The sequence below is a fragment of the Pezoporus flaviventris genome, unplaced genomic scaffold (assembly GCF_033815535.1).
Source record: "Pezoporus flaviventris isolate CSIRO_AGI_PZ_B2104156 unplaced genomic scaffold, CSIRO_AGI_Pfla_v1 ptg000001l, whole genome shotgun sequence".
Classification (NCBI taxonomy): Eukaryota; Metazoa; Chordata; class Aves; order Psittaciformes; family Psittacidae; genus Pezoporus; species Pezoporus flaviventris.
Genome location: NW_026892549.1, coordinates 7,174,719 through 7,189,576, shown reverse-complemented (window position 1 = coordinate 7,189,576; position 14,858 = coordinate 7,174,719). Strand labels below are relative to the sequence as shown.

The 14,858-nt window shown below is 45.0% G+C and overlaps 1 protein-coding gene across 1 annotated transcript; it reads left to right on the top strand.

The window, feature by feature from the left end:
* Nucleotides 1–1,784: 1,784 nt before the first annotated feature.
* Nucleotides 1,785–14,553, top strand: MARCO (macrophage receptor with collagenous structure). The gene is made up of 15 exons (XM_061478697.1): nucleotides 1,785–2,066; nucleotides 4,026–4,127; nucleotides 4,490–4,723; nucleotides 5,144–5,179; nucleotides 6,405–6,449; nucleotides 6,820–6,927; nucleotides 8,151–8,258; nucleotides 8,363–8,407; nucleotides 8,940–9,038; nucleotides 9,143–9,188; nucleotides 10,210–10,262; nucleotides 10,411–10,518; nucleotides 11,735–11,776; nucleotides 12,643–12,819; nucleotides 13,140–14,553. The coding sequence occupies exons 1-15, from the start codon at nucleotides 1,886–1,888 to the stop codon at nucleotides 13,268–13,270; spliced, it is 1,515 nt and encodes a 504-aa protein (XP_061334681.1). The 5' UTR covers nucleotides 1,785–1,885; the 3' UTR covers nucleotides 13,271–14,553.
* Nucleotides 14,554–14,858: the final 305 nt, after the last annotated feature.

Sequence of the window (14,858 nt, the reverse complement as noted above, 5' to 3'; positions counted from 1 at the left end):
TCTTTCAGGGTAAATGCTTATCCTGAGGAGGCTAATACATGTTCAAGTTCCCTGGAAGTATCACTGCTGGGAACTGTTGTGTTTAACTAATGCTAGGTTGGAGTTTGGTGTTGTCTCTGCTCTGCCATGAGCTTTTTGTGGTAGCAAACACCTGCAGCTGACAACAGTGGTGAAAGGACATGAGAAAGGCAGTGGGAATGACCAGGGACAAGGCTCTCTCTTTTGCTTTCACCAGAAGTTAAACCCAGGCCTGTGCCATTGAGACACTTGTGATCTGTTTATAAAACTTGCTTCAGATGTAGTGCATCTTTGCAATAAAAGCACCCTCTTCCCAGCACAAGCCACTTATGTCCAAGTGTAGGAAGGGAAAGGACGAGCCGGAGAACTTCAGATTCTTCCCCAAGACGTAATCAGAGTATTTCAGGGGAGGCAGAATTAGCAGCAGGACAGAGAGGGACCAGAACTTCCTAGCAGAGAGCCTGGAGGGTGAGGCTGATGGCTCACCAAACATGACCTGTAATGTGATGGAAACTGTTATTCTATTAATAATCCCATTTCAGCAAGCCCTCAACCTAGGAAGACTGCTCTGAATCAGCAGTTTCTTTTATTTTGTTCGTTCCTGATTTAGTAACCCCAATTGCACAATCAGAGCCAATCTATTGCGGCAGTCAGTGATGGTGCAGCAAGAAATGAAAGACAGCAGAAAGCAGGGTGGAAGGAGTAAGCACACGCAATGGCTAAGCAAGCATGTTGGTACATGATCTCCAATGTCTGTGGTATGGCCAAGCCCCCCAGCACCACGTGCACAGGGAAATCTGCCACATATTTATGGAGGCTGATATCCAGATAGAAACACACCATAACTATCCCAGGCAGCCAGATGCTCACTTGACTGATAGGAATGTGGCAGCACACAGAGCTGCATGGGGCTACATCAACTGGAAATAAGCAGAAAATGAAGTTTGACCAGCTGTGTAGGCAACCACAACTGGTGGGCAAAGTTGGGTTCAATCATGACTTTGCTATGGATCCTCCTGAAATAGCTAAGTGGAGAACTGGATTTTGAACCCTGAAGCAGTGCAGATCAGGACTGTCAAAATTGAGGGTCTCTACCCTTGCTTTTGCACCCATGCTACCTGGGGCATTGAGAATGGCATGGTCACAGCATGATCATGAGAGATGGGAAAGCATACCCCCTGAACTTCTTTCTCAGGGAGGAGGGCACAAAGTTCTCATTGCACCTTTTGCCTTTTAGAATAGTTTCTGAAAACTTCTTTTTAATACTTTTGAAGTAGAATGGATTTGCCTAGAAGTGTTTTTAAAAGCCTCTCTACTGTAAATCTGCTCCCTGTGTGCACCTGAATCACATCCATCCCTAAATATCCACTTGGCAACACAAGTACAGTCATGCCCAGCTCATCACCTGCACCAGCAAGAGTAGATGGCTTCAGGCTCACACAGAACAGTCAGCTGATCCACCCAAACCATCAAATATGGGCTGGGTATGAGCCCTTACCCCAGTGGGGAAGATGCACAGGTAGTTACTATGGTCCAGCTGATCGGTGGTAACCTCTCAGGCCACCCTAATTCAAGGAGAGTTCTGAGCTACTCACAATAAAGTAAATTATCCAAATTCCTATGCAGTGTGTGGCAGAATATATGATAATGGAGGATTCCTCTTCCTCCCTGCTGGTGCCAAACCAGATCACAGCTGCACAAGCACTTTTGAAAGGAAAGCACAGAAGTGGATGTAAAAATCCCCACATATTTTTAATGTAAGCCTTTAAGAGACAGGTGCAGAACAGAAGGCTTCATTCAGCACTGGGCTGTCAGGGTGTGGATTTCCAGCTCACTTCCACCTGAAGCTCACGCTACACTTTCTTCCATGGCCACGCAAAGCACTGAGGACCCAGCAGCCACGCAGGTGAGCGCAGACCCGCAGCCCAGGAGATGGCCTAGTGATGGGGACTGTCCTGAGCCTCCAGTAGGGCAGCACATGGCAGCGGCATCATGGGTGCAAAGGGCTCTGCCCAGTGCCTACCAAAGGCTTTCGCCTGCGAGCTCGGGTGAGTCATTTCACTTTGCAAAATCGAAATCAACCCTGGCACAACCGGAGACTCCAAAATGTCAAATGCCACAGCAAGGTCTACAGCCACAGGTTTTACAGGATGAGAGCAGAGATGAGGTGGTAGGATCTGTGTGTGAGGGTGTGGAAAATCAGTCAGGGAGGAAGCAGAGTCCTGAAAAGAGCTTTGGCAAGTGGGCTGCAAGTGTCTCTGCTCCATTTTATCCCAAACCCATTTGGGCTTCAGCATCCCCATCCCACCATCATTTGCTTGTCTTCACAATTCCTCCTGATTCTTTCCCTCCCTGCCCTACAGTTCCATACCATCACTAAAGTGTAATCTTGGTGCAATTTACTGTGCTTTTCACTTGCATGCAGTGCTGTACCTCCCTTCCCAGGGGATGGATCTCCAAGCTAATTTTGAACTTGGGATCTTCTTGGCTACATAAGGAGGTTTATTTGTGCTAGAAGCAAAATGACCGCTCCATGCCCAACCCCAGCAAACTGCACAGATGTTGAATAACTCAGGGCTGAATGTCTTGCAGGATCCTACCCAAGGTTCCATGGACATGGTGTCCCCAAGTGAGTGCACAAAATCAGCTGAATATCTTAGCTGTGGGATTTTTTGAGGAACTGTTCAAATTACCACATCACAGTTCTCACAAGTTTATAAAAACTGAGTAGATAGGAAAAGCATATCAGAAAGCACATCAAATCAGGAGGCAGATAGGAAGTCCCTTCTTTTCTTTATTGTCCATAATCTGACAAGGCTTTAAGTTAGCCACAAGAAATTTGTCATGAAAATTAAAGACAGATACGGGGAAGATGGAAATTCGAGTGATATGAACACTTTCAGCATTTCAGACAAGATTGGGTTTGCTTCAGCTGCTACCACAACCTTTCAGATAAGTGGTAAGGATTCTTTTTATTAAATGGATTAGTATAGATTTTATCTCATCTATTAAAAAGCAGTACACAAAAATGAGATATTATATTTGTACTGCCTATTAAATTGCTTTAATAATGATTTTCCTAATAAATTATCTTCCATTTAAAATGAGAAGTATATGAAAATGTCCTTTCTAGCCAAAAGCTGATGCTGAGAATCACAAAAAATTAGTTCTTTTCCTATTTTAGAAAATGCCTAATTTCAGTGAATAAAACTTTCATGTCTTAATAGTTGAGATACTGTAATCACCAGAACAAATACAAAAATGTAAGTGTATGAATTTTTAGCTGAATATAAATATTTCATTGCTGACTAAACCATTCTATTGTAAAACTAATTAAACCATTGTACTCATTCAAAACCAAGACTTTAAACTCCTCCTTACATTACTTTGAAAAAACTCAACTAAAGGCAACTCAGTGAATGTTTGAAGTAGGTATAAATATTTCTGATTTTTTTTCTCCCTAAAACCCAAAAGTCAACAAAGCAGTTTATTTCTTTTACACTTGCTGGTGACAATTTGTTTAAAATATTGCAGCTTGTTTTCATTTGTTCTGCAGTTCAATTTATTATTTCTTTTTCATTTGTTTCAATGCATACATGATTCATAGCTGCAATTGCATGTATGTGTCGCTCTTGATGGAGAGGGCATTCAACCCTCTTTGAATGACACCATAGGATATAAAAAAGCAATGGAAACAGTTTATTGGTGCAGAAATGGGAGAGCTACAGCATGCTGTTATAGGCTGGGCTGAGTTGTGATGGAAGTGAGCTGGTTAAATTGGCTAAGGAAAAGATGGCCAAGTGAATCGAACTGCAAAGCCTGGGTGAGAGGAAGGCAGCCTGCCTTGCCTGCAGGGCATGGCAACCTTGCATAGGGACCTTGCTGCTCCCTGTCGCTGAAAAGCACTGCTAATTTATTGTGGCCAGGCCTTAAATAGCTGGAAGAGAAGGGAGTTAGTAGCAGGAGTTATGTGAGATGATGTCTAGCCTACTTCTGTTGGGTTTTAGAGCCTCAAATCCAAAGAAAGCCATCTACATGCTGTGCCTGGGCAGTCCTCGGCGTTTACCTGCTGCTGCTGACAGCCGGCCAGGGGCTGCTGGCATACAAAGGTAAGGCTGCAACCTTACTGCAAGCTTGACATCAAAAGACAGCTTTTCTGGACATGGGCAACTGGGGATGAGCACGCAGATAGGAAACCTCTAAGGGAGCATGGCTGTTCCTCTTACAGCACAGCAAGTCAAAGCAGCCACTGCAGGAAACCATTCCCCCACCCCATATATGTGCTTTGCATTTGCAAAAGCACCCCTGGCTGCACTCTTGTCTGCAGCACTGGCACATTAAAATCACCTCCCCAGGTAAACAGTGGTGGTATTTATCCTTCAAGGGTGCCAAGGAGCAGCCGTGCCGAACAGCCATTTCCCAACCAGATAAGGCAGGAAATATTCACCTCATGAGCCTTTTGTTTCCTCAGTTTTTAAGATGCAGAGAGAGATACTGAAATTTCAAGAACAAAATACCTCCTCTACAGAAGAGATCGTGGAAAGCTTCTTTCCCAGCAAACTGCATTTGGAGAGAAACTCTAGAGAGAAGCCCATGGGAAACGAAGGAGAAGGCTGGAGGAGAAGCATGGAAGAGGAAATCACTATAATTAAAAGCAGCAATGCAAACCTGATGATGATGATGAGCAACATCACCCTGATTGCAGGTATAGCTCCATTTCTCCATGCTGGCTGTATAGTGGAGAAAGCTGGTTCTTCTGCACTGCTGGAAAAGCTTGGCTAAAAACCTAGTTCAGATGAACAAGCGACTGGGGCAAGATTTGGTCCTCTTGTCAGTTGCTGATGTCCCAGTGCCCAGGGCTGGACACTTGCTTCAGATGCCTTGGGTGGGGATCTTCACACATGTGGGGAAGCCAGAGCACAGCCTTGTGCAGCTTCCCTGGATCCTGCTGCAGCTGCACATACAGTGGTGGGCTCTCCCCTCCTGAAACTTGTACACCTGGGCTCTGGGTGCCCTCTGAAAGGGTAGTGTCCTCAGCTCAGACATCAAGCCTATCAACCCCATACTGATATGTTCCACACTGAGTGATGACTACTGAAAGAGATCCATTTAATATTCATTTCAGGGCCTCCTGGACGCCAAGGATATCCTGGTCCACCAGGTATGTTGGTAAATGAGCCGTAAGCAACTTTTCCTCCTTCTCTTTTTTCCCCCTAAGAGACCTGAAGTGAGTGTTTGGACTTTCAGTCTCTAGACCCATATCCTACTCAATGCACAGACATCCAGTGCCCTGACCATAAGGGACCTGTTGCACCTTCTGAGTGATCCCCCAGGAGCCCAACTTGCCCAAGTGCTGCCACAGAGGTTGGTGACCAGCACAGGGGAACAACTCTGGCTCTGTCTCCTTACTGCTACCCCACCAGAAAAGCTCAGGGGTTATCTGCAGTAATCATCTCAAATCTCCATGTGAGACAAGAGAGGATGCGTGAGGAGGTTATGTGCCTGCTACAACCAGAGGATAGCTGGGTTTTTTGCTCCATACATACCAAGTCCTGCTGTCCAGGTCACTCCAGGACAACTCAGAGAGACCTCCTTAATCCCTGCTCTGCAGGGCCACAGCTAAACAGTGTGTGTAACAGTGGCAGATTTGCGACCTTGCCCACTCTGTCCCAGAGGAAATGATCACACAGACAGGAATGAGCTGGGTGTGAGTGCTCCCCTACACAGTCACACATAAGCTGCTGCCCTGGGCACCTGGGGGTTTTGGGTAGAACTACATTCGCTGCAGGAGATAAATATCTTCAGATTGTGAGGATGCCGCAAGTGCTAATCTAATGTTGGCTCCACTTTGAGCAGAGGTTGGACTAGGAAATAGTTTCTGTGATCCAATGATAATGATCTAAAGATCCAGTGATGATGATCTAAGATGCAATCCTTGTTAGGTTAGGCCTGTATCTCATCCATCCCTAGTTCTTGGCTACACTGATGAGGTTTTCCAAAGAAAAAAAAACCCAAACTAATAAAATTTTTAAAAATCATGTTTTCATATTTTTCTGGCTGTACTTACAATGCTGAACCAGCATCTCCTGCCAAGCACCATTACTATATATGAGAACCCAAACAGTTCTGTGCATTTTCAGGAAAGACGTCCCCAAAGGTCCCCATGAGCTGGGCTTGGCTGGAGGACAGCTGGCTGCTGCCCAGCCATGCACTCAACCAAGATCCATGGTCTTTATTCAAGACGCTGTTCTGGTCCCTGCCAGTTGAAGATTGGCCTCAGTGGTGACTGAAGCAGTGTGCACAAGTGATGATTAAAAAATTCATCTCTTCTTAGCCATTACTATGAACAGATGATGTGTGTCTGATATATATATTTTACTTCTCAGGGATACAGGGATTACCAGGGATAAAGGGAGAAAAAGGATTCCAAGGTAAGGCTTTTCTGACACCTGAATTACTTCTTTGGATGAATATAAAGTGGCTTTATGGATGATTTTATGGGCAATCTTGTCTTCAGTCAAGGTGTAAGTCAATGGGAATGTCATTGGAGTTGAAAGAAATAAGCATATGTAAAACTAATGAACGTGGACAAAAGCAAAACTTAGCTCAAAAAAATCTTATTCTAAAAGTCAACGTGTACTGGTTATGGTGGGCCAGTTCTCCACTGCCACCAGCATCACTCTCAGGCAAACATAGAGCAGAGTTTGGCTCGTGCCCGCAGCTGAGCCACATGACCTGCTGCTGACATTCCCTAGATACAACACCTGATGAAGCATTAAAAAAGTGGTGTTGTCCTCACAGGCTTACGTGGACTGCCGGGTGAGAAGGGGAGTAAAGGAGATCCTGGTACTCCTGGCCCACGTGGTGAACCAGGAGTGGGAGGAAAGAAAGGAGAGATGGGTCTTGCAGGTAAGACTTCTTCATTACCTCAAAATTTTTAAGATTCTCCTGTTTAAACTCATTCTACTTAAAACATCAGAAGAAGTCTCCATAGGTCAGCATTTTGTCAAAATACAGGCAGCCCTGCTCAGTGAGGGAGCAGGACACAGGAATCTGATCTAAAGGGACTTCATTTCATATCAAACTCCAGCAAAGCTCCCAGAGGAGGGCTGGGGGAAGGGGGCATGAAAATTGTTGACTCTGTACCATGGAAGTCTCTTTGTAGAGTGACATTTGTTTAATGAAAGCCACAAGTATTCAATTATCAGCCTATTCCACATTAAAGCAGAATTGTTTCCAGTAGGATAAAAGCTGTTTCTGAGAGCTTTATATCTTATATATAACCCTGACTTTTATACACCTTAAGTAGAAGAGTTAAGCATAGTGTTTCTCCTCTGTAAGCATCTTCTGAATACTGTTGTTCAGTGGTCTCACATGGGCTTCACCTGAAAGCAAGATAGCAAAAGGAAGCAGATGTGTGTGGTGCAGACCATGGAGGACAGTTGGACAGGTTGGTTAGAGCTTCCTCAGATCTTCCATCAGACCACACATGCTCCAGTGCACTTATTAGCACAAGTTGTTCCAGAAGAGGAAAGTGAAAGTAGGATTACCGAAAGGCAAGGACTGTGGGATCATTCTGTATCGGAAAGATTAAGGCGTCTTTAAATGAGGCATTTTCAACTAATTCAGTTCTTTGGGACCATGCTGATCAGCTGTTCAGAGAAGAGAAGGCTAAGGGAAGACGTGGCAATTCTCTGGAAGCATAGGAGTGGGACACACTGTCCTCCATTTCCATTGTGGCTAGGAGAAAGGAAGGGTTCAGACTGCAATAATGGGTATTTAGAGAACAAAACATTGTAGTGGTAGGGATAATTGGAGTAATAGACTGGGTAAGTGTCATGGCACCACTGCAAGTCTTTAACAGCAGGTCAGACAAACATCTGGCCAGACAGTCTGGCAGAGCTGGAGGTGGCTTAGGCAGACTATTGAGGTGCCATCCAGTCCTGTCCTCCTACAGCTTTAAGGGAACGCCACTCAATGGCAAATGCAGGTTTGAGGCCAAACTCTGCTACTTATGCAGCTACACGGAGGTGCTCCACTTCCTTCAAAGATGAATGAATAAGTTTGTTCAGTTTGATTTTGCTTATTTAAAAAAAAAAAAATTTATACACATGCGCTGTGCTGTTCAATAGGTCCTCAAGGACAGAAAGGTGAAACGGGCAAGAAGGGGTACCCTGGGCCCCCTGGACCAATGGGTCCTCAAGGACAGCAGGGAGTCCCAGGACTGCCAGGTTTCAATGGTAAGTAAGTGCAGAGGACACAGCACATATGCATGGTGCAGGGCTGCCCTACTTGAAGTGTGTGGCTAAGCCTCATTAGCACTGATGCTAGGATGTTCTTACAGGTAGCATGGGGGAGCCTGGACGTCCTGGGCAGAAAGGAGAGGCAGGTAAGCATATAGAACATGTAGTTTTCTGTAGAAATATGATACTGGTCTTTTTTTAGATGATGCTTCATGACAAGGCTAGATCCCAACATGTGTAAAAGATGATGATTAGATTAAAAAAACATTCCAGTGTTGTGTAAAATCATTCCACAGCCTTAGCTGTTTCATTTGGACCCTGCTTACTGTGCAGGAGAATGAGTGGGAAAGAAGGGTCCTGTACCATGGAGGGTCATGTCCTCTTTCTTGACATGTGTGCACACAAGAACAGAAAGTGGCTGCTCTGTTAGGACAGCACTCGTGCCTTTCAAGGCTGACAGTCTGCAAGGACAGTCTTTCACTCCAGACCAGCACTCACTGCACCACTAAGACTAGTGCTGATAGGAAAGGATTGCAATTCTGAGAAACCCAGTGACAGTTTTGCCTTCATAGGGTCAACTCGATCTGCATAGAGCAGGGGTTGGTGATCGAACTTTCTTTTTTTCACTGTCATATGTCGTGTTGCATTTCATATGTTCTGCTTTTGCTCAACCTCAAGGTGTAACCGGACCACAGGGACCTCAGGGAATTCCTGGAATCGAAGGCACACCTGGTCAGAAAGGGGAGAAGGGGGACCTGGGGCCCAGTGGTAGTCCAGGTACAACACTACTGAAACCTGTAACTCACTGAGCAACTACTCTGGTCTTACTTTGTGTGATGGCTTCACCCTTACTGATTTGCTTTTAATTTTGGGAATACCAGACATTCCAGGACTCAGAGGTGAAAAGGGAGACAAAGAAGTACCAGGGAAAGGAGAATAAAAGATGTTCAGGGTTGACAACATGCATCATGCAGACACTGGAAAGGGGTCTACAACAGCAAGGAGATTTGTTGAGTCCTGTTCTTGGAGCCCCAACACATCCCAGGATGCCATATTGGGCCTGGGCCTCTGCTGGGGTGTTAGCTGTTCACTGGAGGAGTTGTTTCTGTAAGATGAACAAGGAGGTGATGTTGCCTACATTTTTGTGTAAATAGAAAACGCATAAAGCAGCATTTTAAGATGAACCAAACAACAACCTCCCTACTGGAGTGAAAGACAAATTGTACTGCCTGTAAAGTTGATGGGGACGGGTTATTGAGCATAGAAAGACAGCAAGCATTTGTCCTGGGCTCCTCTGTAGCATTGCAGGAAGAGGTATCTTCACAGGCCAACTTAGAGCACATAACAAAAAGGCCTTTTCTTTGACCTTACATCTGACAAAGGCCACCTCTCTGTCTCAGGCACCCAAATGATAGGGTGACATTTTGCAGTACAAGCCTATTCCCATGTATTTCTCTTGAATCAACCATTTTAACCCTGAATTTATGTAGTGTACACAACCTCTTATATCCATTAGGAGGTGACAAAGGTCCAAGTGCTGCACCCTTCTACTTTCATTGATACCTGAATGATAAGGCTGGGAGTCACCCGGCCCAGCATTATGTTCTTACATAGGTCTAATGCACTTAAATGTACATGTCAGGCTCTCTATACAGTAACTGAAGACCCACCTGGAGGAATGGTTTCTACCCCATCAGTGGAGTTTAGGATATGGAATAAACGACCAGAAGTTGATTGACTTCAGGAGAAGACAATTCTCCATTGCCTGTATTTTCTTGATTGATGAGGTCTGCACTGCGTATAATGGGAAATAAGAAACCCACTTGAGAAATAGATGCCTATGGTGTGGACAGCTGAACTAGATGAGTTGAAATCCATTACAAATACTAGTTTGCATACACTTTTATAAATGTATAAATATCTGTCTTATAATATTGTTTGTTTTGGTGATCTTAGGTCTTCCAGGGCAAAAAGGAGCAAAGGGAAACCAGGGCCCACCAGGTAAACCCTTGTTTGACAGCATGACTTAGTCTGATGACGCAAAGCACTTTAAATGTCACATTTCACTTCTTTGCATCTATGTGAAATGCTTGTCACGTGCCTTCCTTGGGAGGGGACAAAGGCAATGACTTTCTTGCTTTCCACCCAGGCAGCCTAGGCCTAACTGGTCAAAAAGGAAGCAAGGGTGATCATGGCAATCAGGGTCCAAAAGGAGAACCAGGAGTAAAAGGAGCCAAGGGAGACCATGGATTCCCTGGTAAGTCTGTTTGCCATGGGGTCTGTAGAGCTGATGGTGCATTCAGGTTTGGGACTCCACATCACAGACTGGCACAAGCATGTTAACAAAGCTCATTCGGAGGAACTCAGCAGACAGATCAGTCAGACAGATCAGACAGATATGCAAGTAAATAGATATATTAGATTTTCTCAAATCCCTGAACTCACAGAAAACCGGAACAAGCCATCCTCCTCTTTACTTGGTACAGAGACATCCTGCAGCATACCACACTGCTGGGATAAATCCCATGGCAGTCAGGAACACTGAATTGGAAACACCAGTGCTATTTAACCATGCCTCATTAATTGTAGGACACAAAAATAGTTCAAAAGAGCCAACACTGCAGCTACTCCCAACCCTTACCCCCTCCCTTCTAATCATAGAATGCTTCCACAAACCATAAGACCATAATGTAGTAATAAAAATCACCAAACAGTAGTTGCAATAGACCACGTGAAGCAGCCAGTGTTACAGATGGTTTTTCTTTTAATTGCTCACATAGAACAGTACAAGAGTCCTCAAACATAAAATAAACTAGAGCCTATGTGACGGTCCTCCATGCACTCCTCTTGTGGAGCTTTGCCTCTGGAGGAGGGTAAAAATGTAATTGGGGTGACTCCGGGCTAGGGACTCCCTTCTACATGGGTGTCATCTCCTGGTCCCAGGAAGGAGACAGCAATGTGTGCTTTGTGGAGGTAGCTTCTGGGGGAAGAGCTCATTGGGTCTTTTTCAAACACTCCTGCTCTCAAGACCAGGATGATGCACAGAAATGTGGAGGACTGTTGGGAGTGGCTTTCTGCTGCTCGGTGCCAGTACCTGGAGAGCAAATCCCAAGATGTAGATCTTCCTGCAAGTACTCTGGGAGATACCATGCCTGCTTCTGGAAAGTCCAAAGGCTATCAGAGATGTAATCTTGCAGGTAGCAGTGGGAATAAGATAAGCTTCCCATGAGTGAGTGGACGGGATTTTGCAAGTGGTCCTTTTCTTGAGTCACATGTTAGTAAGACTTTGCTGTATGGTATACTAGTTTTCCTGCCATGTTTCTTTTACATTCACTTAGTCACTTAAGGGGGTGCATTCTACAAGAGGACAGAGACCTTATATCTCTGACTTACCCAATTATTCAGGAAAAGTTAATAACTGAATTTTTCCCTGAACAGCTGTCAATTATTTGCTTTTTTTTAATTTGGAACAGGTTCACCAGGAACAAAAGGGAGCAAAGGTGAAAAAGGAGCAGGTACTGGACTTTTATTTCTTCTCTACTTGCCCTCTGGCATTGAAGCTATCTGAAATCAGGACCAACTTGCCCCCTGTGCACACTGGTTAACCTGCAGCAAGGCTACCAGAACCAAGGGGTCCAAGCTCTGAGCTGTAGCCTGGTGTCCCTAGACCCAGGAGAGAGTGTTGAATTGTTTGGATTCACCTGGAGTTTTGTGTGCAGTTCTGGTGTCCTCAACATAAAAAGGACATGGAACTGTTGGAACAAGTCCAGAGGAGGGCCATGAGGATGATCAGGGGACTGGAGCACCTCCCGTATGAAGACAGGCTGAGAAAGTTGGGGCTGTTCAGCCTGGAGAAGAGAAGGCTGCGTGGAGACCTCATAGCAGCCTTCCAGTATCTGAAGGGGGGCTATAGGGATGCTGGGGAGGGACTCTTCATTAGGGACTGTAGTGACAGGACAAGGGGTAACGGGTTAAAACTTAAACAGGGGAAGTTTAGATTGGATATATGGAGGAAGTTCTTTACTGTGAGAGTGGTGAGGCACTGGAATAGGTTGCCCAGGGAGGTTGTGAATGCTCCATCCCTGGCGGTGTTCAAGACCAGGTTGGATGAGGCCTTGGGTGAGATGGTTTAGTGTGAGGTGTCCCTGCCCATGGCAGGGGGGTTGGAACTTGATGATCTTAAGGTCCTTTCCAACCCTAACTATTCTATGATCCTATGATTCTATGAGTTACCAGTAACCTGTGGTCCCACCCTGGCTACAGCCACGGGGATGGGAACATTCATCCAGTTTGAGCAGTCACTGCTTCTGTCTTTCAGTATGCTTTTTTCTTCTTGCCTATATAACCAGTAGAGTTATTTTCTTCTCTTCTGAACTGTCAGGCAGCTTGAGTCCTTTTGTACGAATTGCGGGAGGGGGCAGGAGAGGCCGAGTGGAAATCTTGCACAAGGGGTCCTGGGGAACAATATGTGACGATGGCTGGAGCACCCAAGATGCCACTGTGGTCTGTCGAATGCTGGGATACACCCGTGCGATCGATGCCTTCACAGCCACAGCAGGTGAGTCCACACCAGCTTTTCACCTCCCCAGGCCTGGCATGGGAGTTTACGTACACACAGAAAGCACCATAGCAAGGTCCTCTACATGAGCAGCAAGAGAGCAAAGATCTTCTGAAAGGGGCAGCTCATTTCCATTGGGATGGGGTAGCTGCATGTCCATTACTGCTTGAACTGTGCCCAAAGGCTTGATTTCCAGCAAGCCAGCTGTGCAACCCAACCTACCCCTGCTGTCCACAGGGGTCTCTTTAGAAAAAAAACAAACATATTCTTTTTTTAGTCCAACAGTTTGTTTGTTTGTTTGTTTAATTCATCTTCCAAAGGCACTGGAGAAATTTGGCTTGATGACGTGAACTGCAGAGGGCATGAGTATTCAATTTTGGACTGTGAAAAAACAAACTGGGGTGTGAACAACTGCTCGCACAATGAAGACGCTGGGCTGGAGTGCATTTGATGGGACAGAGAGGCTGCCCTGGGAGCCGCTGCCTGCCTCTGCTCTCTATGTGGCTTTTCTTCATAACGTGAATCCAATTTAATCAGTCTGTGCTTATGGTCTCTTTACCAGGTCATAGTAATATTGACAGAGAAAGTTGAATTTTCCATAAATCGATAATGGTTTCAAGACCCATAGGTAACCTGAAACATTTCAGCTGTCACTAAACAACCAGAGACCTGGCACGTGAGTCAGTTCACAGCTTTTCCAGTTATGTGACAGCAGCTCATCTGCAGTAGCTCCCATGTATGTGACCTCTGAGTCCACAGAGAAGAAGAGATAGTCCACTTCAGCTTAGTGCAGTAGAACAGGATCAGTGTGCAGAAACAGACAGCTACTGCAGCTGAGCTGGCTAGTCCATCTTCATCACAGTACAGTTGTGAATCTAAGCCTAAAACCCTCAGTGAAGTGCATACATCCAAGAAAGCAGATGCTTAGAAATCATCAGATGATCTTTCTGGCATGAAAATAGAAATGTTCTCCAGAAATCATGCTGATCACAGGTTAAAGTGAAAAAATAAGTGCCTGGGATCTAAGTGCCATACTGTCTTGGTTTAGCACAGACCTTGTTTTTGGCCTTGACCAAGTCCCCTGTCCTATCTGTCAATGTTTCCTAACCTGTCCTCAGAAGCAATACTCCTTACCTTATCTGTGCATAAAGCTAAGCATTTCACACCTTTAGAAATTAGATGCTTCAGTAAAGCAATAGAACAATGAATAAAAGTTATAATGAGAAAGTATCAGATAATTAAACTTCCAGAGTGAAAATATGGGCTTCTACCTTAACTGAAAGTGTTATATGTGTCTGAGATAATAGCTGAGGGGCTTCTCTTTCTTAAGGATTTTTTTTTCTTGAGTCTTACCCTTTTCCACCAGCACAGGGCATCTGGGAGGTGACAAGCAGCCTCTATCAATGTAGCAGGGCACTTTGCAGCAACCTTCTTGTGTACATTTGATTCCTGGCTCTGGTTTAGAGAAGGCAAGGATTACTTGCCACAAATGCTGGTAGTCCTCGTATTTCGTAGCTGGTGGAAGCATGAAAAACAGTGGCTTATCTGCACAAGAAGAGACAAAAGCTTTCTGTTCTGGTAACGAGCCCCAGCAGCACTAATTCATGCTGAGCACCAGAGCTTGGGCTAACACAGGTTTCTGCAGGGCTCCCACAGACAGTGCTGAGCCTGCATGGGTTTCCTTCATCTTTCTTTGTATGTCAGTTTGTAAATAAAATGTTTGTACTATTAGGAGATATTTATAAGCTGCATTCTTGTCTTGGTACATCAGCATGTGGTGCTAACACTCCCATTTTCTCACATTCCTCCCTAATAGGGTACGTTTGTCACCAGTTTTCCGGGTAAATGTTGATATATTTGAATTTTTCACCAGGCAAAACTTCCACTGAAGGGAAAGTCACCATGTTCCAAATGATGACCCTTTGGCTGGACTTAAATTCACATAAATCTCCTTTTTGGAGAATGGGCATCCAGAAAATAGCAATTATGCCAGGATTCAGGTCAAGACATAGGGCTTATATCTACATGCCCAGGGCAAA

Bases quoted from the DNA above. Each gene is read 5' to 3' on its own strand.
- MARCO (XM_061478697.1), top strand. From the start codon at position 1,886: ATGGCCACGCAAAGCACTGAGGACCCAGCAGCCACGCAGGTGAGCGCA. The intron at 4,724-5,143 runs GTATAGCTCCAT...TATTCATTTCAG, and splicing joins CAACATCACCCTGATTGCAG to GGCCTCCTGGACGCCAAGGA. The intron at 5,180-6,404 runs GTATGTTGGTAA...TTTACTTCTCAG, and splicing joins AGGATATCCTGGTCCACCAG to GGATACAGGGATTACCAGGG.